Source organism: Idiotropiscis lumnitzeri, chromosome 7, assembly GCF_059441095.1.
Source record: "Idiotropiscis lumnitzeri isolate Australia: NSW breed Sydney's pygmy pipehorse chromosome 7, RoL_Ilum_1.0, whole genome shotgun sequence".
NCBI lineage: Eukaryota > Metazoa > Chordata > Actinopteri > Syngnathiformes > Syngnathidae > Idiotropiscis > Idiotropiscis lumnitzeri.
In genome coordinates this window covers 7,805,072-7,832,966 of record NC_142397.1, presented here as the reverse complement: position 1 = coordinate 7,832,966, position 27,895 = coordinate 7,805,072, and the positions used below count along the sequence as shown (strand labels likewise).

General features: G+C 41.3%; 1 protein-coding gene across 2 annotated transcripts; it reads right to left on the bottom strand.

Moving 5' to 3' along the window:
• Positions 1-114: 114 nt before the first annotated feature.
• Positions 115-27,895, bottom strand: ankk1 (ankyrin repeat and kinase domain containing 1). 2 transcript variants are annotated; one of them, XM_088301320.1, is made up of 13 exons: positions 27,710-27,895; positions 25,337-25,376; positions 21,379-21,423; positions 21,015-21,091; positions 8,115-8,401; positions 7,720-8,002; positions 6,999-7,150; positions 6,766-6,815; positions 6,328-6,483; positions 4,826-4,950; positions 3,583-3,616; positions 3,031-3,271; positions 115-1,784 (listed from the first exon to the last, which is right to left on the bottom strand). In XM_088301320.1, exons 5-13 carry the CDS (start codon positions 8,297-8,299, stop codon positions 749-751), a joined length of 2,262 nt encoding a protein of 753 aa, XP_088157446.1. In that variant the 5' UTR covers positions 8,300-8,401; positions 21,015-21,091; positions 21,379-21,423; positions 25,337-25,376; positions 27,710-27,895; the 3' UTR covers positions 115-748. The 2 variants fall into 2 exon arrangements, with proteins under 2 accessions (XP_088157446.1, XP_088157447.1); XM_088301321.1 differs by lacking the exons at positions 21,015-21,091; positions 21,379-21,423; positions 25,337-25,376; positions 27,710-27,895 and having other exon boundaries at positions 8,115-8,470.

Below are 27,895 nucleotides of genomic sequence, written 5' to 3'. Positions count from 1 at the left end.
GTAGATGCTAATTATTAGCCCGTCTGCTCATGGAGTTTCCACTTGCATATAGCGAAGGTTATGTGGTTGTTTTAAATGCACAACATTTTTTTAAACCAGCAGCAAACCCAAATCCATCGATGAACAGTTTATTTATACAAACATTATAAACTATTATAGTTGTTAAAAAAGAGCAAAAGCAATATGACTTCCTGTTGACAGCGAAAAGGCTCAATCAAGTCGAAGCAAAGAGACTGTCACACTTTTCGTATTGCGTTGATTGGGGGAAACAATCCGAACAGCAAACAAATGCGACCTGGAAAGTACAGCTGGAGTTTTACACTCTCGGGAAATACTTGGCATTCCTTTTCCTACTTTACAGTCATGAACTTTCCTCTACAGATTTGCATAACTTTGTAGGGAGCTGTCCCGGTGATTTGGGATGAGTTGGTGGTCCACCCTCGATACCTGAGTGCGGATAGTGCCCACATAATTTTTGATTCTGGTGAATTCTATTCATCTGGCAGTTTGGTTATCAAAAGACTAGATATTAGACCAGCTAAAGGCAGGTCTAAGTTGTGGTTCAGGTGGTGTAACGCGATTTGGGTGGATTTGATCAAGGATGTCTTTTTTTTTTTTTTTTTTTTGCTGTCTGGTACCCTCTCTCTTTATCCGACGGCATTTTCAGTAAATATCCAACTCCTTATAGATCACAACAGAGGAAATAGACACAACGCTGCACAGCATGAAAAAGGCATAAAAATCATTTTCATTTTTCCAGCAATTGGACTATTTCACATTTTCCCTGCCTCTTTGCCACATCAACAGGTGTCGATCCAGAGGAGTCTTTTCGAGTTCTGTCCGCACCATTGAGCAGCAGCGCCTTCACGATGGGCACGTTGCCGTGCTGGGCGGCGATGTGTAAGGGCGTCGCTTTTTCCGCGCTCGCAGCGTTCACGTCGACACGATTGGAAATCAAGTGCAGGACGCTCGGGAAGCTGAGGCTGGCGCAGGCGACGTGTAACGGCGTCCACCGTTCACTGTCCTCCGTCACATTCGGGTCGGCTTGGCCGGCCAGGAGCTTGGCCACCATTTCGGGCTCGCTCTGGTGGCAGGCCAGGTGCAGCGGAGTCCAATTGTTCTCACCAGGAGCATTGACGCTGGCGCCCAGATGTTGAAGTTCCACAATGGTGCTTTCGTGGCGCTTTATGACAGCCAGGTGCATGGCGGTCCAGCCCTGGTGCGTCCTGACATCCGGGCTGGCTCCGTTCGTCAGCAGCTGTCTGCAGATGCCTTTATGGCCGTTGAGAGCCGCCAGGTGAAGTGGAGTGTGTCCTCTTTTGTCCACGCTACCAACCGCAGCGCCGTCCGCCACCAACTGACGTACTACTCGATTGTGCCCCGCCTCGGCGGACAAGTGAAGAGGAGTGGACAAGGAGCTGTCAGCCGCGTTGACATCGGCTCCTTGAGAAAGGAGCAGTTTGGTTATATTGATGTGACCGTAAGCGGCGGCCAGGTGAAGCGGCGTCCTCTTCTGCACGTCCTCCCTCTCCCCGATGGCTTTGACGGACAGCCGCGTCAGCAGCAGGCGCACGGCCGTTTCGTGGCCATTCTGGCAGGCCAAGTGCAGCGGCATCCAGCCAGACTTTTCACGGGGATCCGCCACCGCCCCTTTGTCCAGCAGCTGGCGGAGGGCCCTGTCGTCACCGTTCTGCGCGGCGAAATGAACGCCCGTCCACTCGTCCTCATCTCCCTGCATGGGATCGGCGCCGTGCTCCAGCAGCAACGAGATGATATCGTGAAGCCTGCGCAAATAAGTCTCCGGTGAACTTAAGCAACATTTAAGCCCAGCGCTTAAGTTCATTATCATTCACGATGCAGTCAAAAGAAAAGTCAAAGTAAATGTCCCGTGACAACAATCTTTTTTTTTTTTTTTTTCAGTCGCCAGCGCAGTTACTGAGTGGCTGCATCAAAAGTAGAAAGCTCCAAGTTTTTATCTGTTGACGCAGGACTTTCTGTGTGGCATTTGGATCCATTCAGGTTGAGTCCGGAACATATTTTGGAGCCGCTCGTACCACACCCCGAGTCACTAAAACCGGATCGAAAACCCAACCGGAAACTGAGAAGGCCGGTCCTACCTGACTGAACACCTGGTGCCGTCTGTTAACAAATTATCTGCACCGCTTGTCCTCACGAGGGTCGCGGGGGGTGCTGGAGCGTATGCCCCTGAACTGGTTTCCAGCCAATCGCAAGGCACACACAGACAAAGAACCATCGTCGCTCACACTCATACCTAAGGGCCATTGAGAGCGTACGATCAACCTGCCATGCATGTTTTTGGAATGAGGGAGGAAACCGGAGTACCCGGAGAAAACCCACACAGGCGCGGGGGAGAACATGGAAACTCCACAAAGGGAGGTCGGAGCTGGAATCGAACTTACGACCTCTGCGCTGTGAGGTAGTGATGGCTAAATGAAGCTTCAAATCTGCTTCATGAACCAGTTGTAGTATTTTTGGACTCCTGTAGATGGCACTCTCTGATCAATGACTTGCCATTTTCAACAGTGCCATCTAGAGGACTCCAAAATACAACAAGTGTTTCATGAAGCAGATTTGAAGCTTCATTCTCATATCACTACTGTGAGGCCATCGTACCCCCCCCCCCTGTTAGCAAACGCTCCAAGGTAATCTCTCGAAGCAACCTCAAATGCTTAGCAACAACAACAAAAAAATCCCTGCAATCACAAATCCGACGGCATGCTGTGTGTCGTAACCGAGGCCACGCCCACTTAACACCCAGACGCAAAGTGAGATGAGATTGGAACAGATTTACTCAAATTATTTTTCAGACTTGGCGTGCATTCAATTTGGTAATCCTCCAGTGCACAGAAACGAATCGCGGGACGGCTGCACTTTGCAGATTTAAGTATGTCTCCTTTAAAGGTTCTGAATTCTGCGAGTTCATCGCAGACTTGACCGCTGACCTTTTCCGGTTATTTAACCGAGCAATCCCAAATGTCACAGTGCATCCAAACGCGTCCAAGTACACACCTGTTGAGGACAGCCACAATCAACGGCGTGTAACCTTTGGCCATGACGCAGTTGACCTCGGCGCCCAGACTCAGGACGTGCTCCACGCTTTTTGCATCGCCGCTGGCCACCGTGTAGTGCAGGAGACTCTTTTTCCCGGTAAACTGCGTGCTCACGTGCTCACGTTTCACCGACGACCGGAAACTACCAAAGTCCTTCTTGAAGAGGAGCGAGAGCACGCTCTCCTTGCTGGATTGTTCTCCTATCAAATGAGAGCAAAGGACATGATGATTACAGGAATGTGATGTCCTTCAAGTCAAGTTGTTCTGCTATGTAAACATTGGAAGGCTGCCAAACTCCTTGAAAGTAGCGACAGCGGAATGTTTTGGCTGTGTGTACCGAAGCATTGGATTACGGGATCGAGGTTACCGACATGAAGCTCAGGAAGATGACTTTTTTTTTTAATTGTCTTCCACGCAGCGATTGTTGACTCAATGGAACACACTTTTTAAATAGCAGCCCATTCTGGCCGAGGGTCCTTCGTGCTTTTTTTTTTTTTTTTTCTGTGTTTACCTGCAAGAAGGTCAGGCAACTGAGGTGAAGAAATCTGAGAGGGAAATGAGAAAGAAAAGAAATGATCAAAAACATTTTGCTGGTGGTTTTTGAATCTTAGCGAGTATAATTTTGAATTTATGTGGAACTAATTATGTAGATGAAAATGCATTATTAAAACTCAAAATGTTTCACATTTTGTACTAATGCACATTTTCTTTGTACATAAATGTATATATTTATTAAAAAAAAAATCTGCTATATTGATTCAAATATATAATTAGTTATTATTGCGTAGATCTCAAAAGTAAGTGTGCTGTGGTGCAAAAAAGCGAAAATTATAAATATTTAATATACGTTTGACATCGAACCTCTTTGACATGATGACATCAGTCGTTTACGTGTTCTGGTTTAACAGCGTCTGCTAAATTCCTAATTGGCCGCGATGTTATTTCATGTGTGTACATATTTATTGAAATACAACATTTTAGGTATTTTTTTTATTTATTTATTTTTTTAGAAGGGTTGCTATAATTCAAATCCTGATCGCAGAGGTTTGTTGAATTTCAGGAATAAAAATTGTATGATTTATTATATAAATTATTATATGTTATTTAATTTAATTTAAATGAAACTCTATCTGCCAAATAAACAACATTTCTCATTCATCCATTTATTTATCAATACATTTTTTTTTCCAACTTGAGCAACAATCCCATCAAAAGCAATGCGTTGAAATTAAGTCCGAACTTGCTCATTTCTCAAACGGATTTTCAAGAGGTTTCCAGTTTTTTTTTTTTTTTTTGTCAATGCCAAAGTGTTTGCTATCAACATCTAACATTTGAAAAGGTTAGCTTTCCACACATGAAAAGCGCTGAAGACACGCAGGCTTAAAAGGGCCGTCTCATAGCGACCTCTTCGTATCTGCGTGCTCGAGTGTTGACAGCCATGACACTTCTTTTTTTTCCAGCGACCAAAAGTGAACAAAACTTTTTTGGGGCACTGATATCAATAAATAATTTACGAGTAAATTGGGCAAATCATCTTTAAAAGGGCAATTTAGTGGGTTGTATATTATTGGACGGCTTGTTCAATCTCGGAAATTCCAGGAAATCAACAAGATTATCATTATTTCAATTTTGATACTTTTTTGTCACATTTCAATTTGGTAAAATTTTTCAAAATTTTGCTCAATAAAGGTTGTAAACATTCTACTCAAGAGAGTGACCTGCGATGTATTTATCACTTATCAAACAGAATTCACTTCATAGGTGGGGGGAAACGTGTATCGAGGTTCCAAACTGTGTCCGTTTTCTCGGCTGTGGTGAAAATCGATCGGTCCGGGGATCTTCAAGACTTCACTCAGGGCCTCGGTTTTCCTCACAGTTTCTGCAACAACACAACAGCCGTCAAGGACTGGCGTGGAATTTGCGTCGTTAAAGCAGATTATTCATTTGCAAATGACTCCAAGTGGAATCTCATCATCACTGTCGCATTATTATGGGATATATCTTCACGCGTGACTTGGAGGTTAATAGAGACTTTATCTGTGTTATTAGCTATTGTTCATGAATAAACATTGACTCATCAGTTGTAAAGTATCATCTGATCCCTTTTTTGAAAGCACCTGTTTCGCTCATGCATGACACGCGCTGACAAAAATAAGTGTAACGAAAAAAAAAAAAAAAAAGCAATTAAACACACGATATATCATCGTTGATGGAGCCAATTGCATGTGATTAGCGCCGCTCCGAGTCTATTGTCACAGTTTAGAAATTGACTGCTGGTAGTACAAATACATTCCACGGGTGGCTCGTGTTTATGTCAGTCATCGGCGAAACAGACTGAGAAAGTCCGTCGGTACTGACCCAGTTAGTGATGATAATAACGACGGATGAAATCCCTCTTTTGTCGATGCTTAGTCCGTCAGTTTTTTTTTTTCCACGTGTCCCGTAACTTGTCACTCATCAGTTAACCGGCGTCTGCCAGTACGGACGGAATGCTCACTTCTGATCTTTAATCATAATTGCCTCTGCGTCGACATTAAAAACGAAAAGAAAAAAAGCACCCCTGACTTTTATCGGAAATAACGGATACTGCTCCCTCTCATAGGTGGTCTTTGGGGGATTGGGCTGCTTCTCTGTTGCAGCCACAAATAATTGCCAATGCTGAAAATAGACGACACTTGACCTGAAGTCCTTACGCAGCACATTGCATTAAATGAACAGAAGCATTTGGACATTACAGCAAAGGGAATTGATGGGAAATGCAAGTTTACTTGCAAATAAATATAAACAGTCTCTCTCTCTCTCTCTCTCTCTCTCTATTATTCAAGTAAATACCTGTTACAAGCTTCACAAAAAATTGTTGTTGAAAAATGTAATTAATCGCAATTAACCACCGGCAAAGTAAAAAAAAAAAATTGGATCTTTGACGTCTTTAGCCGTCAATGGCAGTAAATGAGTTAATTACAGATGTTTTTTTTTTTGCGATTAATTAGTTTTAAAAAATGAATGGCTTGATAGCGCTAATATATATGTAAACACGCTAGGGGCGTGTAATAGAAAACGCCCTTGGTCCTCCGGGCGAGGCGTAGCAAGGTCTGTCCAATTCCCAAACAAACTCGACTTGTCCTGGCATGAAAGAGAAGCGGCACCAGTTTGAACTCACAAGCGCTCAAGTGCCTGTCAACCACAATCAGGCCCGGTGTGCGTGTCTGTGCTCCTGAATCCAAATAGGTGTGTGTCAATGGACCAAATTTTGTACCTGAGAACGGCGGCCTCTTGTTTTGGTCCTGATCCCAGCACCGCTTCATGATGCTGATCATCTGATCGCACTCACGTGGCCTCTGCTCGGGTATAATCTCCACGACGGGTCTCCTGCCATGTGACACATTTAAGAGCACGGTGGTCATGCTGCACCCTGCATCCACAAAATAAATGTCAGCCAAGACGATGCAAAAGTAATTGGTCATGCAGATCCACACTAACCTAAAAGCTCTGAAGAATAAAAAAAAATGAGGTCGGAGGCAGCCCCATTTCCAAATTGAGATTATATGGCGTCTTTTTGGCGGGGAATCCAATTTACATGACCTTTTACAAGAGATGCTGCCTCCTTTTAGAAAAATGAGCAATGCAATGAAATGCACTGACTGTTCATGTTTTATTATTTGAAATGATTTGAATGAGTTGAATTCATTCCTACCTGTATAAGGTTTCTGTTGTGTTAGAATCTCCCAGATAATGATTCCAAAACTGCGGATGAAAGAATCGAGAGAAAATGGGATTTTAAATGACCGCCTTCATCAGATTGGCGTGTTGTACAAACTGAATCCTACGTGTGGTCAATTAGAACACATCACAGCAAAATGTGAAATGACTTGCACTCTGTAAACGAGTACAATGTGGAGTACGCCCGTGTGAAAATTTTCAAGTCACCTATAAACATCGAAGGAAAGTCCAGGAGGCTCACTGGACTGAGAGAAGATCTCAGGGGGAATGTAGTTTATGTTCCCTCTTGCCGTCAGATGCTCCACAAACAATTTATTGTTCGTCCCTTCCTCCCAATGGATCAAACCAAAGTCTGAAATCTGAACATACATCAAAATATTAGGAAAAGTTCTTCAGGTAACAATGCAACATTTACCGTATTTTCCGGACGATAAGCCGCTACTTTTTTTCCTCGATTTTGAACCATGCGGCTAATACAGCGGTGCGGCTTTTCTGTGGATTTTCCTTTCGCCACTAGGGGCGCTCTATAGTTCAGAAAATACGCTAAATAAATATGGAATTTTTTTTTCTCTTGGGTCTGTTCTGTTTTAATGAGCAAAATTGTTTCTATGTTAAAAATATTTGTTTTACCTTTAGGTGCATAAACTGTACAAAATCATTCTGTACATGCAGTAAACAGATACTTTTTTTCGACATAGAAAACTGCGGCTAATAGTCTGGTGCGGCTTGTATGTCGTTTTATTTTATTTTAATTTTACTTTTAAAAGGAGGCTGCTGCAGCCAATATACAGGCGCTCCCTATATCCCGGAAGATACGGTAATACTAAATGGTCTATTACTGAAGAGATATGTCTTTGATGGAAATAACACAATTACAGTAAGTATTCCCGCTGCAAATGTCACACTGTAACCTCGACACGCCGCTGACCTTGACATGGAGATGATCATCTATCAAGATGTTGGATGTCTTCAGGTTCAGATGGAGTAGCGCAGGTCTCAGGCTGTGGAGGAAATTTATACCCATGGAGGCCTCATGAATGATTTGGAACTTCTTAGGCCACGTCAGGTTGTGACTATTGATGAGATTGTTCAGGGATCCATTACTCATGTACTCCATTACAATGGCAGGCACGTCATCGCACAGTCCATAGACCGACACTAGGTACTTGAACTTGACTTTAGCTATGTTGGACGCATCCTCCGTTAGTTTGCTGTAACAAAACAATGGTGTTCAAAGAGGGCATTGCGAGACAACACAACTGTGTAAAATGAAATAAAAAAAGAAAGAAAGAAAGACGGCATTATTGTACTGTAGCCACGCACCTGTAAAGGTTTTTCGGACCCACGGTTGTGTCCAAGACTTTCAAGGCGCAAATTTCCCGCCACAGTTTAATCTTGACTTGGTAGACTTGGCCAAATTTTCCTTCCGCCACTTTAGACCAGTCCGTCTCAAAGTCGTTCTTCTTAAAGGTCCTGAGCTGTCCAGTGGACGCCCCCGGACCATCCATGAGTGCTGTTCTCCACTTCACGCAATCCCCGTGAAGGCGCTCGTTCTCGAATCCCAACCATCAACGGGGTTTGTCCTCATAGTCCCGTGGATCGGCGTCGCCCTGGGATGTTGTGCAAAATGCACAACATGGATTGACAATCAAGTGTGTGGCTGAAAGGCACGTTGAGTCAACTGTTTTGATAGGTGGGAGAAGCCGAGTCTTGAAAACCGGTTTGTGCTGAATGTTGCAAAGCCGGTTTTGAAGAACACTGCAGATCACCGTTTCTGTCCTGGGTCATAGCAATGCATATTTGAACAAATAATTTGTATTTGATAGGATTTAAAAGTGATACAGTAAACTGTGATACCAAAACAATTAAGTCCAAAAAAGTCACATAAAATAAAAAAATAAAATAATAAAGAAATAAAATAATATATATATATATATGTATATATTATTTTCAAAAGATTCCTATATTTATATATATATATATATATATATATATATATATATATTTTTTTTTTTTTTATTACGTTTCTGATTTAGGTGAATCCGAAATGTAACCTGATTTAATTCTCCCTCGTCTAATATCCACAAGAAGTAGATTTACAATGTTTATTTAAGGCTTTGGGAGAAGTAGGCAAACACTACAAACAAAACAAATTTAAAACACTTCTACTCTCTGACCAACAAACAATGATATGAATCAAAGACAAACTCCGAAACATAAACAGGAGAAAACAAAGTGAAAGAAAAAGGCTGATGCCAGGCACAAAGGTCCCAAAGGTTTTTACGTACCCGAAGTATGTAAAAAAAAGAAGAAAAAAACATTTTGACTGGTATTAAAATCACACTTTAAAAAAAGAAAGATTATTCATTGATTTCAAAACTACTAAAAACCCAAGAGCTCAAAATATGATTAATCGTCCAACTGCTAACTTATAATTCTCACAAGCACATTTGGATGCCGTTAAGTCTTTCTTTGGAATTTGAGAAAAACAATTTCTTGGCGGTAATGTCTTTATGCCGATTTCTCTCTGAGATAAATTGCACGCTGTGGATTTTCTGGGAACACCGCTGAATGCTAACTGCTCCTTTTCAATGGAGGTGAAAAAAGGTGACCGCAAAAGTGGAGTTGGAAAGTTGTCTTGTGTCTATTTTAGGTCAAAAGGCCACAAAAGATTTTTTTTGGTCCACTAAAGCCAACACTTTCATTTACAAGCGTCTACTGGAAATCCTGCAAATGTGCCAGGCTCCTCTCTCATTTCACACTTGTGGTTTGTCAGACTGGTTTTCCTTGTTTTGTATACATAAGAGCAACACCGGACGGGATTATTATATACAGTTATCTGGAAGCCTTGAGTTGCTTTTACAGAAAGATCAACGATTTGCTGTCCCGAAACGAGATTTTATAGGTGGTCACATTCCCACAAATATGTTCTGTTGGCTCAATTGACCCATTCCAATCGGTCGTAGCATACGTGAGTGGGCAGGTAATCGTCATGTGACAAAATTATTCATCGTTTATTATGTCGCTAACTTAGCAAATGCCGCACACACAGACGGCCCCTTTTTTTCAGTAACAAGTTCAGTTTCAGCGAGCCGGAATCGAACCCTGCGCCTCTGTCCTGTGCCGCCATGATCCAACTTTTACAAATGTGTCACAAAAAGGTTACGATTTTTATTTACCACATTTTCCGGACTATAAGCCGCAAATTCTTTCCTCGATTTTGAACCATGCGGCTAATACAATGGTGAGGCTTTTCTGTGGATTTCTTTTCACCACTAGGGGCGCCCTATAGTTCAGGAAATATGCTAACTAAATCTCTATTTTTTTTTTCTCTTGGTTCTGTTCTGTTTTAATTAGCAAAGTAGTTGTTGTGTTAAAATGCACTGTTTAAAAATCTGTTCATGTTCCAACTTATTTTTTTAACATGGAAAACTGCGGCTTATATGTCTTTTTTTCCACACAAAAAAAGAGTTGCTGCGGCTTATATGCGGGTGTGTCTTATCGTCCTGAAAATACCGTAAATCGTTTAGGGATACATTAAGCCATCCCTGATCAAAAAATGATGTAAACCACTCTAAACGTGCGCTTCAGTTTTCTACTCGCTTGGCATTAAAGCACACGGCCAAACAATTTTAGAATTCTGTCCACATGCTATCATCCACCAACTGCATCGTAAATTTCACTCCTCCAGCCTCAGTGCACATGAATTTTTTTTTAATTTAAAGTATTCAAAACTCCAGAAAAAAAAAATCAATAAAATGTGAACTTCACTGATGGTGTATTCGCCAGACTTCCATGCTGGCAGCAAAAGATTCAAGTCCCACTCGAGACTTGTTAATGTGCCCTGGGACTGACGGACCGGCCCATGAGCCAAAGTCAGCTGAATAAGATAAGAATTTGTTTCTATTCCCGCAATGCGTTGGGTTTATCAAGTTCATCGCTCGTGTTTGACGACCAATCTAGTTTCTTTTTTTTTTGCATAATTTCCAGCGGACACGAGGTGTTTTGTAGCCCGAGACGGGTTCAAACATACTCATTTATAGAAACGAGCTGCCACGCATACAAGAAATAGCGTTCACATATACACCAAGTTCCAATGGGACACGTTCAGTCACGTAAATATTTGGGCCAGCTCCCGTGGGTTTTGTCATCCAGAGTACATTTAGAGTCGGCGTGGCTCCGACTGTGAGCTTGAAGCAAACGTGCCGCTTGTGACACTCGCAATAGTGAGCAAACCTCACCGGGAAGCAGTTCATTCCGCTTTGTTGTAGAAGTGATTCATTGTGATTTTTGGCAGACAGATTGTCTCTCATGAGGGGGGGAGTCACGGGTTTGATTTGTGCAGTCAATGACTGCGTTATTCCCGTTTAAAGACGAGGTTGACATCATGAATAATTCGGCTCTGATGAGATTTTTTTTTTTGTTTTGTTCTTCTCTTCAATTGAGATCACATTGCTGGCCCGTGCTGGGTGAGGGATTTGCATGTGGGATGATTTGTAGTCAGACATGTGAAGAGAGTAAATACATTATTGTCAGACTTAATATGGTTGCAGATTAATTGTACTGCCACCTATCAACCAAAAATTCTGGCAAAAGAGGGTGGGCTGTCAAAACTGTTTTGGTCCAAATGAGAGTTATGCGCAACTGCATACGAAGTCGAAAAAGACTTTATGCGGGTAAGGCGACTGGGACAAAGAAACTGTAATATATTAAACATCTACACCAGGTGTGGGCAAACTACGGCCCGGGGGCCAACTTGCGGACCGTTAAACGTTTTAATCCGACCCGCCAAACTTGAAAAAGGACTGGCTGACTTTGTAAGGGTTCGTTCAAGATCGCAAACGTCCGGCATGCAAAATGAACATTGAACCAAATGTTCTGGTGATAAGAAAAACTTGTTGTGAACTTGAACGAACCCTGCCCAAAAAAAAAAAAAAAAAAAAAAAAGAACGATATCCGGTACCCTCGCAAACATTTGCCGCTCAGTGGGATATGGCCTTTGCGAAGGAATAGCAAATGTTGACCACAATCTGATGAGTTGCTGGAAAAAGGAGCGTGATAGAATATTCCTCAAACCTGTTCCTCGAGGGCCGGTGTCCTGCAGGTTTTCCGACTCTCCCTGCTGCAACAAATGATCAAATAATCAGCAAGGTCTGCCGAAGCTCCATAACGATCGTTCAGGTGTGTTGCACCAGGGAGAGGTGGAAAACGGGCAGGACATCAGCCCTCGGGAACAGGATTGAAGACCCCTGCAGTAGAGCTTCTTGTGAGATTAACGTCGGAGAAAGCAGAATGGTAAACACCTCAAGATCACGCAGAGAAAGGTCCAGACGGCTACTGGGAGTTATGACGGTTATCAGCTGACCAGATTTTATAACTGTGCCTCTGGAATCAATATGTTTTATTCAATTTCTTTTTGACAACATTTGAACACATAATTGACAACCAGCATTGCAGAACGGATTCTGCTTGACCTTGTCGGTTCAACCGCGCAGAATTTTCTCTTCCCCTTCCTTTGGAACAGTTTGTCTTGGAACGTTCAATTCTACCTCTGTATGCAGGTGTTGCATTTGACGAATTTAACATTCACTGTCAGCCGCCGTTTCATGCTTCAGCAACTCACACAGTTATTTGGGATGACTCGTGGATTGATGTTCCAATGAAAACCCCCGTGCTCGTGATCGGATTCCAGATGTGCTACCAGAGGGGAAAAAGTCTATCTTCATTGATGCAAGCGGCACGTCGCGAGGCGGCCAATCAAATTAACCGGGACGAGCTGACCAGGCTCCACTCTTGTCCCTTAATGTTCTCTATTAACTAACCTGCTTAAAATCCGCTGTCCTTCATCTGTTCTGTCTTCGCTTTGAGGGGGAAAAGCAGACCTAAACAAAAGCGCTAAAGACACTCTGCTGCAATTTCGCACAGTGACGACTCGAAGTATGCGAGTCGCTGCGTCCCTAATTGGTTTCTGAAGAGATTTTAAGCATGCTTTAATGAAATCAGTCTCCAGGACCGACATTTTGGCACGTTTATTTCTCAAGATGAATTAACATCGGAGCGAATGTTGTAATGCGATAAGGGATGCCGACGACATCGATATTCGTGATTCTCGCACGCACCCCACGTTTCAGAGAGACAGATGGGGGGGGTGCGGTTTTGCAGGCTGTTCAAAAACGTATCTCTTAGTCCGAAACGTTCGTCAACACGCAAATAGTGTTTTGCCGTCATTAGTCCACTTAGTCTCGCGCCAGTCTACATGCTAATTGATAATTAGCCTTCAGGAAAAATGCAAGATTGTTGTCACGCCGCCTCCTCCCTATCTGTGCGTATTTTGGTGGGTCTTTGTTATTCCAAGGGAGAATTTTTATGACTTTTTAAATGAGGAGCGATCAGTTTGGATGATTAAAATTACATAATTAATCCTCACAGGAAATTAATTTTCCCCATTAACACGCTGCAAACAAATGAATGCCCTTCATATGGCAGACTGCGACTTTAATGCATAGCTCAAGGGCACCGGCATCTTTCCAGCAACACATTTGAAAGACAACAAACAACGAGATCTTGTAGCGAGTCACATTGCTGACTTGGGCTCAAACCCACCTCAATAGACGATCATTCGTCACACAGGTGCTCAATGGCGACCAATCCGATGAAGGCGCGATCCTAGGCCGAGTGCGAATATTTTGAACTTTTTTCTGTCTGCGATCGTCATCGGTGATCTTCAGTCAGTAAAAAAGTGGATTTGCCGAGAGATTAACCGTTAATACTGGTGCAATGACCACAATCAAACACCATAGCTTTAAATCTTGAAATAATTGACTTTTGAATACAAATGGCGGAGCAACACATGTTGAAAGATACAAAACATAACAGGTAGACCAGACTGGCCCGGAATAAATATCCCTTCAGAATGAATGAATGAATAAATAAATAAATACATAAATAAATAAATAAATATTCTTTAATAAATAAATAAACATTTAACCCTAAAAAAAAAATTTTTAAGTCTGAAAAACATTCAAAATGTTGTTCAAATTGTGTGAGAGCGGGCAACGAAAAAAATAAAAAATAAAACCAAAAAAATATTTTAAAATATTGGAAAAAAATACTGAATATGTGAATCCACTGGTTCGACTGGATTTACAGGCCTGTGTTCTTTATCCTCTGCAAAGAGCGACAAATATTACTGCTGTACTGAGGAGCTTTGCTGTCTCCATGTACAATACCGTATCCATGTCTACATTATACTGCCCCAAGTTGACAACAGCAGAACAAGCAGCAAAATGTTCATGGATCCATTCATTCATTAACATGTTGAAGCAAAAAAAAAAATGTGACAAAAAAAAAATAAGGCTGCGAGTCCAGAATTTGCATTCAATTCAAATTCAATGACATCTAGTTAAAAAAAAGTTTGGGTTTTTTTCCATTAGGAATAATGGTGAAAGCGAAACAGTAAAGAAGCATGCGAGAGGATTTATAAAACAAACACAAGCGAGCCTTTGAGAAATAAACTCCCACACTACACTCGACACCATTTACGTGCTCTTTGCTGGATGACCAAGACCAAACTGAATAATAGATTTCGTCAGTGGTTAGCATTGGGGAATATACGGTCGGCGAACGTCTAGAATCAACAGGAGAATTTTTGCTCCATAACCAAACTGTAGGTGTGAGAGCCAACTGTGACAGATGCCGTGCCTGAATTTTGAGGGGGGAAAAAAACATGTCTGGCAACGTGGGAAAAAGAGGAGTGACAAACAAGTAAGTATTGTGTTCCATGCTCACTTCGGATGCGTGCAGACAGCCACAGGCCGAGTCAGTGTCATGTGTTAGAAAGCGATCCGGTCTTTCAGTTCAGGATTAAAACGTTAACCACAACATTTTGTCTTTGCTTTTGATAACGTTCCAGATACAAACGGATGACACGCACCAAAGGCATGCAACACTCCAGACGCCAACCTCGGGGGACACTCAAGCTATCATCTGACCCTTCTTTTGCGTTCATAATGACAAAGATGGTATCTGTCTCCGACTGCTGTGTTTCTAAAACTAAAACCATTTACTTTTAATCTTTTGTATATTCGCCCAAAATAATAATTACATTCTCAGTCTGTCTTTGACTGAGCAATGATCTTCGAAATGTGTTCATTTTAGCCCTACAGCCTGCAAACTCGTCAATCCGCCTTTTTTATTCTTTGGGATTGCAGCTTTCAATGTACTATTTCCTCGTTAGAATAGATTCAATATTTAATTTTCGATGAAAAGGTCGAAAAGTATGAGCTTAAGTGAGCGGTATAATAGAAAAAAATGTTTTCCTTTAAAAGTGAGCCTCATTCACTATCAGACGAAAGTATTTTTTGGAACTCTTGTTGTGTTCTGGGTCGAGGAAAGCGGGAGCCAAAAACAGCTCATTTCCGATTGCGTGGAATCGTGGAGTAGGAAGTGGAACGGAACTCATCTTGCCTGCACTGAAGTCGGAAGGGTGAAATGTCGACATTGAAATTTGATTTATCTTAGAAAAGCAGTGGCGGGCCGTGCATTTCACACGTAGGCCTTCAAGATAAGACATCTGCCCGGCAACACAAATGAGCTGATTTCTGATTGGATAAATAAATACTAAAATAAAATAAATAAAATATGAAAATCAAAATTATATATAAATTCAGTTTTTTTTATAAATATGATCATTATTTCTCGATTTTTGGTTAGGTCTATTCGAGAAGGTCTTGTCCGCCCACTTTTCTAAGAAAACCCATTTCAGTAAAATGACGTTTTACAAGGAATCTGCGCGCATTTGAGTTAGGCGGTTGAACGACTCATTCTCATTAGTTTGTACAGCTGAGTTGTTTATTATCCATAATTCAATTAGAAATAAATTGATGCCATCAAAAGGATTACAACTTTTATATGCGCCATTTTACAATGCATTTGGCACTTTTACATTCCTCTGATCTGCAGTGCATAAATGCAACAATCTAGTTCTGGGCTGGCCTCCAACTTCTCATTTTCTCTCCATTTCTGTTTCCCCTCCCCCCGGCCCCCCAATACGCAGCTCTGTGTCCAATGAAGATATTACAAAATAATATATTGACTTCCTACGGATGAACATTCACGGCCACGGTTACCGATGTTTTTTTTTTTTTTTTCTTTGCCTCCACTACTCCAACGACTTCAGCCTTGTGTTAGCACATTTCAATTCCTCTCACTGACTTCTCCACTTAGTTTGTTTTTATGCCCATGACCCTGCAGTTTCAAGTCCAAGGGTAACACGGAAAGTTTATCTATGCTAATAGGACGGCGGCACAATACACCGGGGCTTGTATCTTTCAAGGAAATGAGTTCACCACATTATATATATATATATATTCAACGTTTTCTGAACTCTTTGTGAATTTTACGAGACTTTCCTGGGGACAATTTAAGGGGCTTGGCGGAGAAAAAAAAAGCACAGTCATTTCTCTTCATTTCTCTTATTTGTGATGGCTATTTAATTGACAATAAGACCGTCAAGATCTTGAGGAGCTCGACTCATTTTTGTTGAGGTTGAAAGATCACGTGCGAAATTTGAGCGCAACACCTGAGGGAGATGTGCGAATTGGACGGCGTCTCGACATACAGTCTGCTCTACATACAATAGCCGTGCTCCGTCTCGAACGAATACGATTGACTGCACCACTGTCTATTGACTAATGTAATTGTCTGCTGCTATTTCGGTAAAGGACGTGATCTGTGTAATTGGCGGTGGACCTTCCTCGGTCACTGGAGGCTAGCGCGTCCTTCTTTGATAAGCAGAAAAGGGAGCAAGGGAAGGTTGTCCAAGGAGTCCTCCACTGGCCTGAAAATGCCTCCAAGCAGGTCAGGCGGGGATTAGCTTTGAAAATATGGAACAAGAACAAAAGAACGGACGTTGGTTAACCTTTTGGAGTTTTGGGAAGAGCTCTGTGGAAACGTTGGGACGATGTTTTCAATGGAAAATGAGCTTTCGGGCGGAGTGCTTTTCTGCCTTCAAGGCACTCACAGCCCTTTGACGAGTTTCTGTTTTGATATCCTGGCAGGAGTGTATGACTGAAGACTTTGATATTAGACATGGCGCCTCAGGCTATTTACACCAAATTTTGGATCGTCGAGCCATTCGTAGTGCTGTATTCCTAGTCGACTACGAGAGATGAGCATTTTTATCCCAGGGGTGGAACGGTCCATCGGGCCATCCCAGACGGACGCCCGTTTTGGGGTTGAGAAGTCTGAACTGTGAAATTTGAAGCTATTCCTCAAGAACCGAATCAACTTTGCTCATTTTTAACATCGCCTCGCTGGACAGAAGAGCGCAAACACGGAGGAATTACTCTCATTCAAGAAAGGCAGCCGACGGCATTGAGGGGTACTACTTCTCGCGCATGCGAAAACAGTTTTTCTGGTGTGTTCTTCACTCAATTTACGGTCCGACGTGCCGACATGACAGGTGGCCACCCCGGCCGACGTCCTGTAGAGGCCGATAAAGCTTCATCAGAACACCAAGTCTACTAATCCTTTCACCACATGTCCTGACTCCTGCAATCTATTTTGTTACGAACAATTTCTATTTTAAAGCACTGAAAGTTCTGTTATTCTTCACAATAAAAATCTTTATTTCAAAAAACGGTAGGAGAAAATAATTTTTTTTTTTTCAAAATCGGCGGGCCGGATTAAAACGCGTAACGGGCCGCATGTGGCCCCCGGGCCATAGATTGGCTGTGTTAAAGGTTACATTGAGGCACCTTTCATAAGCATTTTTAGTTCTTAATCTTAACATTTCTTCCAAGAACTTCTTGGTCTTCTCACTCAGACAGGAAAGGAAAAAAAAAAACATCATCCAAAAAAAGAAAAAAAAGGCCTTGGCTAAATTTGAAATAAGAGAACAATTTACGATGTAAAAATGAAGGATTAAGATTGAAAAAGAACTTCGCCCATCACCAAATTGACTGATTAATTAATCCCGAGTTCTGTTACCAACACTTTTGGCCATTTTGAATATTTATTCTTATAAAACACCCACCAAAGGCTATTCGTCAAAGTGGCTTTTTCTGTCACACGCCACAGATAACTGAGATGCCCATTTCACACATTTGCTTTCCTGCAGCATTTTCCCATGCTTGGCCCGTTATCTCAGCAGGATCGTTTCGGTTTTAAGGCAGCGCTAATAATTACTTCTCCCTGATGGCAAGGCAGATTTCTTTAGTTCTTTCAACATGGGACCAACGTGTCTGGCGATCCCTGAGATTGAAGACAATAGCCTCGGGAAACTCTCAAAGGGGGGAAAAGTCTCCTGTCTTAACAGTGGTAAGACAAGACAACAGCAAAATGTAGCGTGCGAGTATGAAAAATGTCAGCGTCGCAAACGGGTAATTAACTTTTGCGAAGAAGGATGGCGGTCTGTTTTGGTCTCAAAGATAGCAGGAGCAATGCAGACACATGGCTAATGCAATAATACAGGTGCGGTGCCATGATTAATGTCAGAGTGTTTACTTTGGGGTATTCAAGTGCAGTAAGAAAAGTTGCACGCGTGAGAAGCGCAAATGAATGATTTGAGCGTTGAAGGGCCACTCGCTTTTCAATGACATCCATCTGTGCCGTGAGATCTAATGTCGAGCTTTTTGTTAGTGAGTGGCATGTAGGCTAAGATGGATTTGTTTGTTGTGCGGGAAAATAAATGGAAAGCAGCGCAATAAAGTTAAATGTCAGCATTGTTGGATGTGTCAGTGTGCACCTTGTTTGAAGAACGGCGTCGAAAAGAAACGTAATAGAACGACTAAAGTCACCTTTATATTTGAATACCGCTGGCTACCTTTAAAATGTAAAGGACATTCTTATTGTTTGATGAGAATCGGCTTAGTCGTGTCGCGGGATTTTTCTGCAAGGTCACTTGTGCTATGATGATCATCAAAAACATTATGATAATATTTAAGATGCTGAGGAATTGACCATATTTATCGGCGCTAATCAAAATGTGGCACTCGGATGAATATTGTTTTACTGGATTAAGAATTAAGCAGACAAAATTAATCAACGTAAGCAAACTCATCAGCTGCAGACCGGATGTGACATTATCGCGACAGTAGCAAATTGCCCGCTAATAAAAGTGCAGCATTAAACCGTCGGCTAATAGATTGTAAAAAAAAAAAAAAAAAAAAGAAATGGGTTCAATTGTTAGATCCTGTGGCTGAGATGCAAAACAGAAGTCATGAGAGGAAGCGTAGCGAAGACTTAAAAGTGGGCAAAATTAGAGTTATATTTAGCGTATTTTCTGAACTACAGAAAATATTATATAATATATTACATATATATAATAATTTCCATTTCTTTCCATTTATTTTCAATCATGAGTCTATCCCAGCTATCTTTGGTCAGTAGGTGGGGGACAATCACAGGGCACACAAACAAACAACCATTCACACTCACAATCACGCGAAGGGACAATTTAAAGTGTTCATTTAACCTCCCTATGCATGTTTTTGGAATGTGGGAGAAAACCGGAGTACCCGGAGAAAACCCGCGCAGGCATGACGAGAACATGCAAACTCCACACAGGAAGGCAGGTGCCGGAATCGAACCCACGACCTCTGCACTGCAAAGCCATCGTGCTTACCAGTCGTCAACCGATATTACACACCGTTGTACATTGTTCAGCGCTGTTCATAAAGAATGCTCTACCGGACCATTCATCATCGTGGACTTCACTAAGGCCCACATTAAAAAGATCCAAAAGCAATTGCTCCGTGGCATTCCCACAACATCAGGCAATAGCAGCTTGGATGGGAACATCAGCATCCTTTTTGGGCACTGCTCGTGCTCCGGTAACTTTGAAGCCCGTATCTGACCTTCAGAGTGCGTAATGACATGACGGATGTATAAAGCTCCCTCCCACCAGCTTTTTGGAGCCAAATCCATCACACCGCAAAAACACTACTGAGTGCTAGCGCAGTCGATGAAATCTCTATTATTCATTCTTTATCCACTTTAAGAATGGCTTTTATCTCTTTTGGAAATTGAAGTAGTCATTTTTTAATAGCATCCTCCCTCTTTAGACTTTTCATACGGCAAAATCGGTATGCCTCACTTCCCTCCCCTCATTGTTTTAACATCGGATATAAGCGCCTATTTATGTTCGTGGTGCAGTTTTTCCTTATAGCCGCTCCCCAGACTGTCATCAACAGCATCCTCGCTTGACTCCGTTTTTTTTGTTTTTTTTTCTCACAGCGTGGCTCTGTGCGTTACTAAATTTAAATCACTCTTTCAGCCACTCATGACAGTCCTAGCCTTTCACAGCTTCCTCGGGCAGGCCTTGAGATCACAATGCCGAAAGACTACATGGTAATTAATCATTTGCGGGAGAGCAATGGCGAGGCCGGCGCTCCTTGACAGGGCAGCGGGCAGCAGCACGATTCCCGCCGGCTAACGTGAGAGGATCTCACAGTAAACTCTTAGAATGGAGAATGTGACGCTGCCAAAACGACACAAAGGCACCAAAGATGCAGACTGGCTTGCGATCAATATCTTAAATCGAGTTGAGTTGAAAGGTTAAGAGAGAAGAAATCATGTTAGATAAAGGTCAACATCCCTTTTAGTGTCGCTGCACATGTTTTTTTTTGTTTTGTTTTTTAATTTACATTTCTATTTCCTTTAATTGGTTTTAATTTCTGAATTGGATTTCATTCAAAAACGTTTTGAAATTAATCCAAACATCAAAGATAAGATTCCCTTGTGATGAAAATCACATGATGGGTGATCCCAAAATTGCTCCTTTGTCTCTTCCGATTCAAATCGCTTGTTACAAATTTATTTACCGGATAAACAAATTGAGTAAGACATCTGACTAAAAAGAAGGTGACTACGAGGAATTATTCCTAAAAGTAATCGTATGATGCGTTGTATTATACAAGAATATTTTCTGATTATCTTCTAAAATATTTATTAATTTATTTACATGTTTCTGCTGCTTAAAGACCAAGTGTGAAGTAAATTTGACTAACTGTAATTTGAGCAGTAATTTTTTTTTTTAAGAATACACTTTTTTTTTTTATGTAAACGTCCTAGATTCATAGTTACACCCATAGCAACGACCTCACAACGACAACGTTTTTGTCCGGCAATCTCGGGTATTCTTCAGTAATGATGTCATTCGCAGAATGACAAGTCGCCGGTCACCAATGTCATTCATCGCTTATTGTCCAAGGAGCTGCTCACCTGGCATTGTTGTTTCGTTATTTGGCGAAATGCCTCGCCGCTGTGTGGCGATGCCTCGTTTGCATTCTGGGAAGCATCTGTTTGAGTGAACAAAACTAAATAATCGGGCAAACAGTGGGAAAAAACTTTTTTCTGGTGAAGAGCAAAAAACTCTTATCTCGCTGACAGTTTTGGCAGTCACTGCGTTAAAGCTACAGCAGCAAGAAAAGCGCAATTCAAAATAACATGATAGAAAGTTGTTGAGTTTTTTTTACAACGTCTCAACTTCACAAGAGTTTGTACATACTGCATGCCTTTGCCCTTTTATTTGATTTTGTACAAAATGTCAACGAGAATATCTATATCAGAGACGGTTTACCTTTACCTTGGAATAATAGCACCCTTTGGGAGCCAGGAAAGGAGAACGCATCTAAAAAAAAAAGCACACTATATTTAGGGATCATCAGCTCAAGACTTCATGAGATGAATCTGGAGATCAAAATGCGGTGAGTGAACACACAAATGTAAATTGACGACAGGAATGGAACAAAGCCGAGGCTGGTGTCGGGGAACAATATTGCTTTTGACAAAATAGGAGTCTTAGCAAGAGTGTCAGCTGTTATACTCGCTACATTCTACAAAGAGAGAATTTGGGGTTCCCATATTCAGTCTCAGTTCTAGAGATAGACCGATTATGTTTTTTTTTCAGGGCTGATATGATACCAATTATTAGAAGGCCGATAAATGATATTTGAAGCCGATATTAATTTGTTGAAAAGAAAAGGGGTAAAATGGTGTCAAAATTTTGAAAAATAAAAACTCCAAAACTTGACTTAGTGTCAATGCCTTTAAGCTCATGTTTATTCAACAACTTTAGTAATTATCAACATGTTAAAGCTTTTTTGAGATCTTAGAAAATAGACAACTCAGTTTTAAAAGTCAAACAAAAATTGCATGGAGCTGCCAGGCTCAGCTGCATGTCTAATAGTTGAATGAAAACAAACATCTCTTTAAAGTTTACGACGGCAAATAGTTTTCTAGTACTTGTGAGTGAGTGATTTATTACAATTTTGGCAAAGTCTCTTGTTGCCGTCCTTTCCCTTTCGCATTGCTTGTGACTCGGGGTGAAAAAGCAAACAGGCATCTAACTGCTGAATGGCTGCTACAAACTGCACAAGGAACCAATCAGATGGTGCTGTGGGCGGGACAATCAGCTTCTGCAGGCGGGGCCACAAGCACAGCAGTAGAGAGAGAAGTGTGCTGCAGCGAGCCGAAATAAACCAGTTTTGAATTTTTCAGCCTTGAAAGTTAAAAAAAAGGCTCGTGCCAATAATCGGCAAAATGCCAAATATCTGCCTCGCCAGCCGATAATCACTATCACTATTCAGTTCCATTTACCTCGCAAATGGTATCTTATAGCAGAAAAGCTACGGCCTTTAAAATTTCCTCGTAATTTATTTGCTGTTCTAAAAGCTATTATTAAAGTAATAGTAGATAAGATTCCACCGGTAGATCAAGATGATGTCGTCCTTCCCTTGTGCTTAAGTCCGGCTACGTCAATGCCTGCTCCAGCTTGCACCCAGACTCATGAACTGCTATCGCACCGTTATCCACAATACAAGATGACCTAGTGGCATGTTGTGCTTCTAATATCTTAGCTTTGGCTACGCTTGGATATAATTGTGTTTTTGTTTGGGTTTTCTTTTTTTTTTAACGGTCAGCACCCGGTAGACTTTTCGATTGTCTGCGTAGTTGTTCATCTTCAGGTTCACGTACAGTGACCTCCGCTACAATAGCTTCCTGACTTCTGAGCGCCAAAGGTCTCGGAATTCCTTTCTGATTTGTTCTTCACAAAGAGACTGGCGGAGTTTACTTTGTGAGACGGGTAACAGCAACTTTGTAAGTTTTTGCTGCTAGCAGTTCTAAAGGCAGGTCACACTGTTTAATAAATCGTATTTATACATAGGGAAGAGAGGTTGCGGATTAAAAGGTTCCCATTTCACATTTTTTTTCTTTGAATTATGCAACTCTAGCCAAGGTCAAGATTTTCTGAAACGATTCTGGGCTTCAGCCTTTGGAGGACGAAGCCTACGCGATTTTTTAAGGCAATGTCTTCGAAACACCTTTGAAAGTTGTTAAGAGAGTACTTTTGCCAAAATCGCCCAAGTTGGATGACTATACATGAGCTCATGCAGTATGTGTCGGTATCAGCTGTTTGATTTTGATGTTTATGATCATGGTTTATTAGCGTCCTTTTTCTTTCTTTATGTCCAGCTAGAAATTGTTTTTCAGGACCAAGCAATGGTGTGCAAAGAATGGATTGTGGGTAAATTTCACAGAGCGAGAAAGCAAAATGGGACGCAGCTTTGGTCTTTCTTTTTTGATGCTTTAATTATTTTGTTTTTTTTGTTTTCAATGTTACATTAGTCAAGGGCGTACCCCGCCTCTCGCCTCAAGCCAAGCATGGGAATTAATCATGGTTGGTTCAAACATGATATCAAGGCCGGTGGCACAGAAAGCTTAATCTTTAAATTGATTCATCAATTTCGAGTAAGTAGGTTGTGCAGCATTAATATTATACATTTCCCCCCTCACCATTTTTTTTTTAAACAATTTCTCTAAAGCAGTGTAAGACCAGTTCACCAATCATTGCATGATGAAGCCCCGCCAGTCATCAGACAACCGTTTTAATGAATGATTTCGGTCAGCCAACTCCTAGTTCATTAGTCACAGCTCCAAGAAATTCTTGACTTATTATGGCTGCTCGAGGAACCGTATTCTTATTTTGTTTTAGCATTTTTGTTGTCTGCAGGAGTGTCAGATCACAATTTTCACTTTGAGGCATATTCATAAAAGAATAAATAATAATAATAATAATAATAATAATAAATAATTAAATAAATAATAAAAAAAAGACAAAATGACAATTTTTATGAATAAGACCGGAGGGTCGAGGCCGGAACCGTACCGAGATAGCGGCCGGAGGGCAGGGGACTGACCGGGAAAAAAGAAGGTCAAGTGCCCAGCTTTGAGCAGGCTTTACACTTAGCTAGCTTACCGTTAAGCTAGCTTGTTTAGGGGTGTTACCGATGTTGTTTTGAGTCGATATTTTTCGTTAAAATACCAATTGTATCGCTCATGATTATTCAACTTTAAAAAAAAAAAGAATTATTTTTTATTTACGAGCTCTTTAATTATTTATATTGAGACTGGCAGTTGCGTTTTAGCTCGCTAATTAGCACTGCTGCCTCTGGGCTCGCACTGAGTTGACTTCATTGTGAGGTCATCGAATGAGTTAAAATGGTCATTTTCGATTTCTTTGTAAACGTTTTGTTTTCTCCACAAATGTTGGACCGACATTTTAGCCTCGGAGCGTCGTCGCTTCTCATGCCTGATGACTTCATCATGGTGTAGTGCTGAGTAGTAATGATCTTGTGACCCAGATGGACATTGGGGATTGAGGGCAAGTGGCGGGTTGATAGGAAACTGCGCACTTTGTCAATTACTACTTTGAACTTGGAAGAAAAAGAGCACAGAAGCAGTGCTGGTGGCCTTTAGCTCGTCAGTCTTGTCCAAACAAATATGTGGTTTCACTCAAATCAAATTTAAACTCATGATGCTTGTTTTAGGCCTCGTGTGGAATGATCACATTAATTCATCAACTTTTTGGTCCGGTGTTTACATCGACATTTGTTTTGATTATTAACTCATTTACTACCAGCCGAGTTAAAAAAAAAAAAAAAAAAAAAAATGGATCTTTGACGTCTTTAGCCGTCAATGGTAGTTAATGCGTTAAAGACGATCTGTTTATTGAATCATTTTTTTTCCCCCAATTGTAGAGGTCACGAGTTTCCACGCTGTCGCTATCACTTTGAGTTGTCGCTTCAGTTATGACTGTAACAACCCAACATGGACGCTCACACTTTACATATTCAGAGTCAATTTCCCCTCGGAATTTCCGTCCCCCCCGCCCTTTTTTGGTTAATCATTCGCTGCCTGAATGCAAAGAAGCGCTTCACAGCGCAGGTCACTTGAGTTTACACAGACTCCCTCTCAGTTTGACTCGTCTCATCAGCTATTTGATTTTGATTTGAAATGCGGCCTGGATATTTTTTTTCGTTAGTTAATCACGTCTAATTACAGGTGCCACTAAAGTGTCACCTTCAAGCAGCATGAGATTCGGATGTGATGTGTCGCTGAGAGGGGAATTGATCGGTTTATTTATTTATTTTTTTGTTTCAGGGCTCATTGATGCCATTAGAGGCTGTACAGATTTCTGTTGATTACCGTCAACCAGGACATGTCACACATCAAAGTGTTGGCAACAAATGAGAAACACTTACCTTAAGTTGTGGGGCAGTCTGGCCTTGGACTGTTGAAGACCTGGATGATGAATCACAGTATTGTATTTATTCTTTGCGCACTCTGTACCTGCATTTGATTGCTCAGGAGGCAAGTGGGTAATAAATTATGACTGATGGCATCCGGTACAAAGAACTGATTTAGTCGCACTAATGTGGGGAAATTGCTAGCTTCAAGCTTTCATGAACGCGCGACGTGCTAACTTTTAAATGACTTGCCAGCCAGTTCCAAGGATCGTTATTGGAATTAATGTTTTGTTTGTTTTGTTTTGCAAGTCGAGGCTTAACTGAGCCGACGTGACGAGCCAGTGGGGAACTTCGAGATCTTGATGCGTTTGGGTTTCGGTATCAAAGAATCAAGAACAACAGTATCAGTTCTGCCGTGCTTGACGGTATATTGGAGAATTTCCCGTTTAATTAAAAGTTATGAACAAATGAGATGCTTGTTCGCACTATTTCACTCTTAAGGTCCACCAACCTTTCTTCCTATTTCAATTTTTGAGACAACAATGACAAGAACAAGAACCTGACCTGGTTCGTCGTGGCATAGTTTAGAATTGTCCTCTGAATCCAATTCAAACAATTTATTTGCAAAGCACCTTCTATCTGTCTAAATATTCCAGTCCTGCCAGGTGTCTTACTGTCTGAAAGACCCTCAAAGAAAACTCCCCTTGGATCAGAAAATGCTTCGTGACCGCAGTAGCCGATTCCCTTTCCTATTCTCGACACAGCATTCCTTGAAGTTTAAAGTGGTATCTAACTTGAGCCATGCATTCACCAAAAAAAAAAAAAAAAAACGTGTGTCTGCTGAACGGTAATCTTTTTGTGACTTATCTCTCCCCTCACACTATATCTTCTCGTTCTTGAAGGGACTAGTGACGTAAACCCAATAATGAGGTTGGGGATTGTTCCAAACGCACGAGGAATTGACCTCTTCCCATCTATGAGATGGATCAAACTGAACTTGGTCAAGATGTTTCTTTGCTTTAAATCCTCAGCTGTGTCATAGAGAAAGATGGATTACACGGAACGTAATTCATATTCATCGCTGCATTTGTTTTAGAAACCTTTCATCATTCTTTGTCATCATTACCAACTGCAACTCCACGCATTCCACTCAGTCGGCAGCTATATAGCGATAATGGTTTGGTGTTCAATTCCGTGTATCTGCGCTAATGAATCTTTGGATTCAGAGGTGGTATTCATCACTGATTTAAAGGAAGATGATCATTTCATTAAGATCGATCTGTATTGTGAGTTGAATGTGACCCTACTATGATGTATTTTATAATCAATGTTGGGGAAATTTGAGGACTAAAGACGCTAAAAGCACATTTGTCACAATGAGTGGTTTTTACACACACACACACACACACACACACACACACACACACATATATATATATATATATATATATATATATATATATATATATATATATATATATATATATACATATATATATATATTTATCATGTTCACAGTGCATCAAAGGGGTTGAATCTACAAGATGTTTTGCTTTTGCCACCACAAAAAGACAAGAATGTAGAACCTCAAAAAGGATTTATTGTAGAGTGCGAGAGCAGTACACGCATCTCTGTCCTGGCCGTGAGTCAAGTCAAGTCAAGTCAATTTTATTTGTATAGCCCTTAATCACAGACAGTCTCAAAGGGCTTTACATAGCCACAATCGACATCCCCGATCTTAACCCCCAGGAGGGCAAGGAAAAACTCACAAAACCTCATTAGGGGAAAAGTGAGAAACCTTGAGAAGGGACCACAGATGGGGGAATCCCCCTTCCAGGATGACCAGGCTGCAATGGATGCCAACTGGGCAACATTTGACACATACAATGATGCTATGCAATAATAGATGAGATAATAAAATCAATTAAATATCAATTGCCTTCGCAAATATGTGTACCAAGCCAGATGATATGAACAGCATTTCGACAAAAGCATGACAGCTAATGACTCGCGGCATTTTTTGTTTTTTTAATGTGCTGAAGCAGTGTTGTTCTTGACAACCATTTTCTGCTGTTCCATATTGCATGTAAATCAAATTAGTCAGAGAAATAAGGTCATTCGAAATCGCCTAAATATTCCAGACATCTACTCTTTGTACTGCTTGTTCTCACGAGGGCCAATCCAATCTGTCTGAACTGGTCGCCAGCCAATCGCAGCTCAGTGAGTAGTTTACCACCAAAACATAACATCCTTCTCAATTTGGGGGTTTCTGGTAATCAGTGGCGGGCCCTGCATTTCACACCTGGACCTTCAGTGAAGTCCTACTCCGTATAATACCGTCATTTATAACACCACGGCTTGACAAATAATATGCAGAAACACACTTACACAGTACTAAGCGAGTGTTGGACGACCGGGCATCTCTTGAAAGGTTCGTCTTTAAAACAGCCTCGCAAGTGTATTTTCAATTAAATCCACATTTTCCCTCCTTCAGCCATTGTGGTTTAAAAAAAGCAAGAATATATTATAGATTTTCGAACGGTCGCGACTCGCCGGTTACGACTGACGTAGTGT

Bases quoted from the DNA above. Each gene is read 5' to 3' on its own strand.
- ankk1 (XM_088301320.1), bottom strand. From the start codon at position 8,299: ATGGATGGTCCGGGGGCGTCCACTGGACAGCTCAGGACCTTTAAGAAG. The intron at 6,816-6,998 runs GTGACTTGAAAA...TTTCATCCGCAG, and splicing joins CTTTCCTTCGATGTTTATAG to TTTTGGAATCATTATCTGGG. The intron at 3,272-3,582 runs GTAAACACAGAA...CTCATTTGATAG, and splicing joins GTTGCCTGACCTTCTTGCAG to GAGAACAATCCAGCAAGGAG.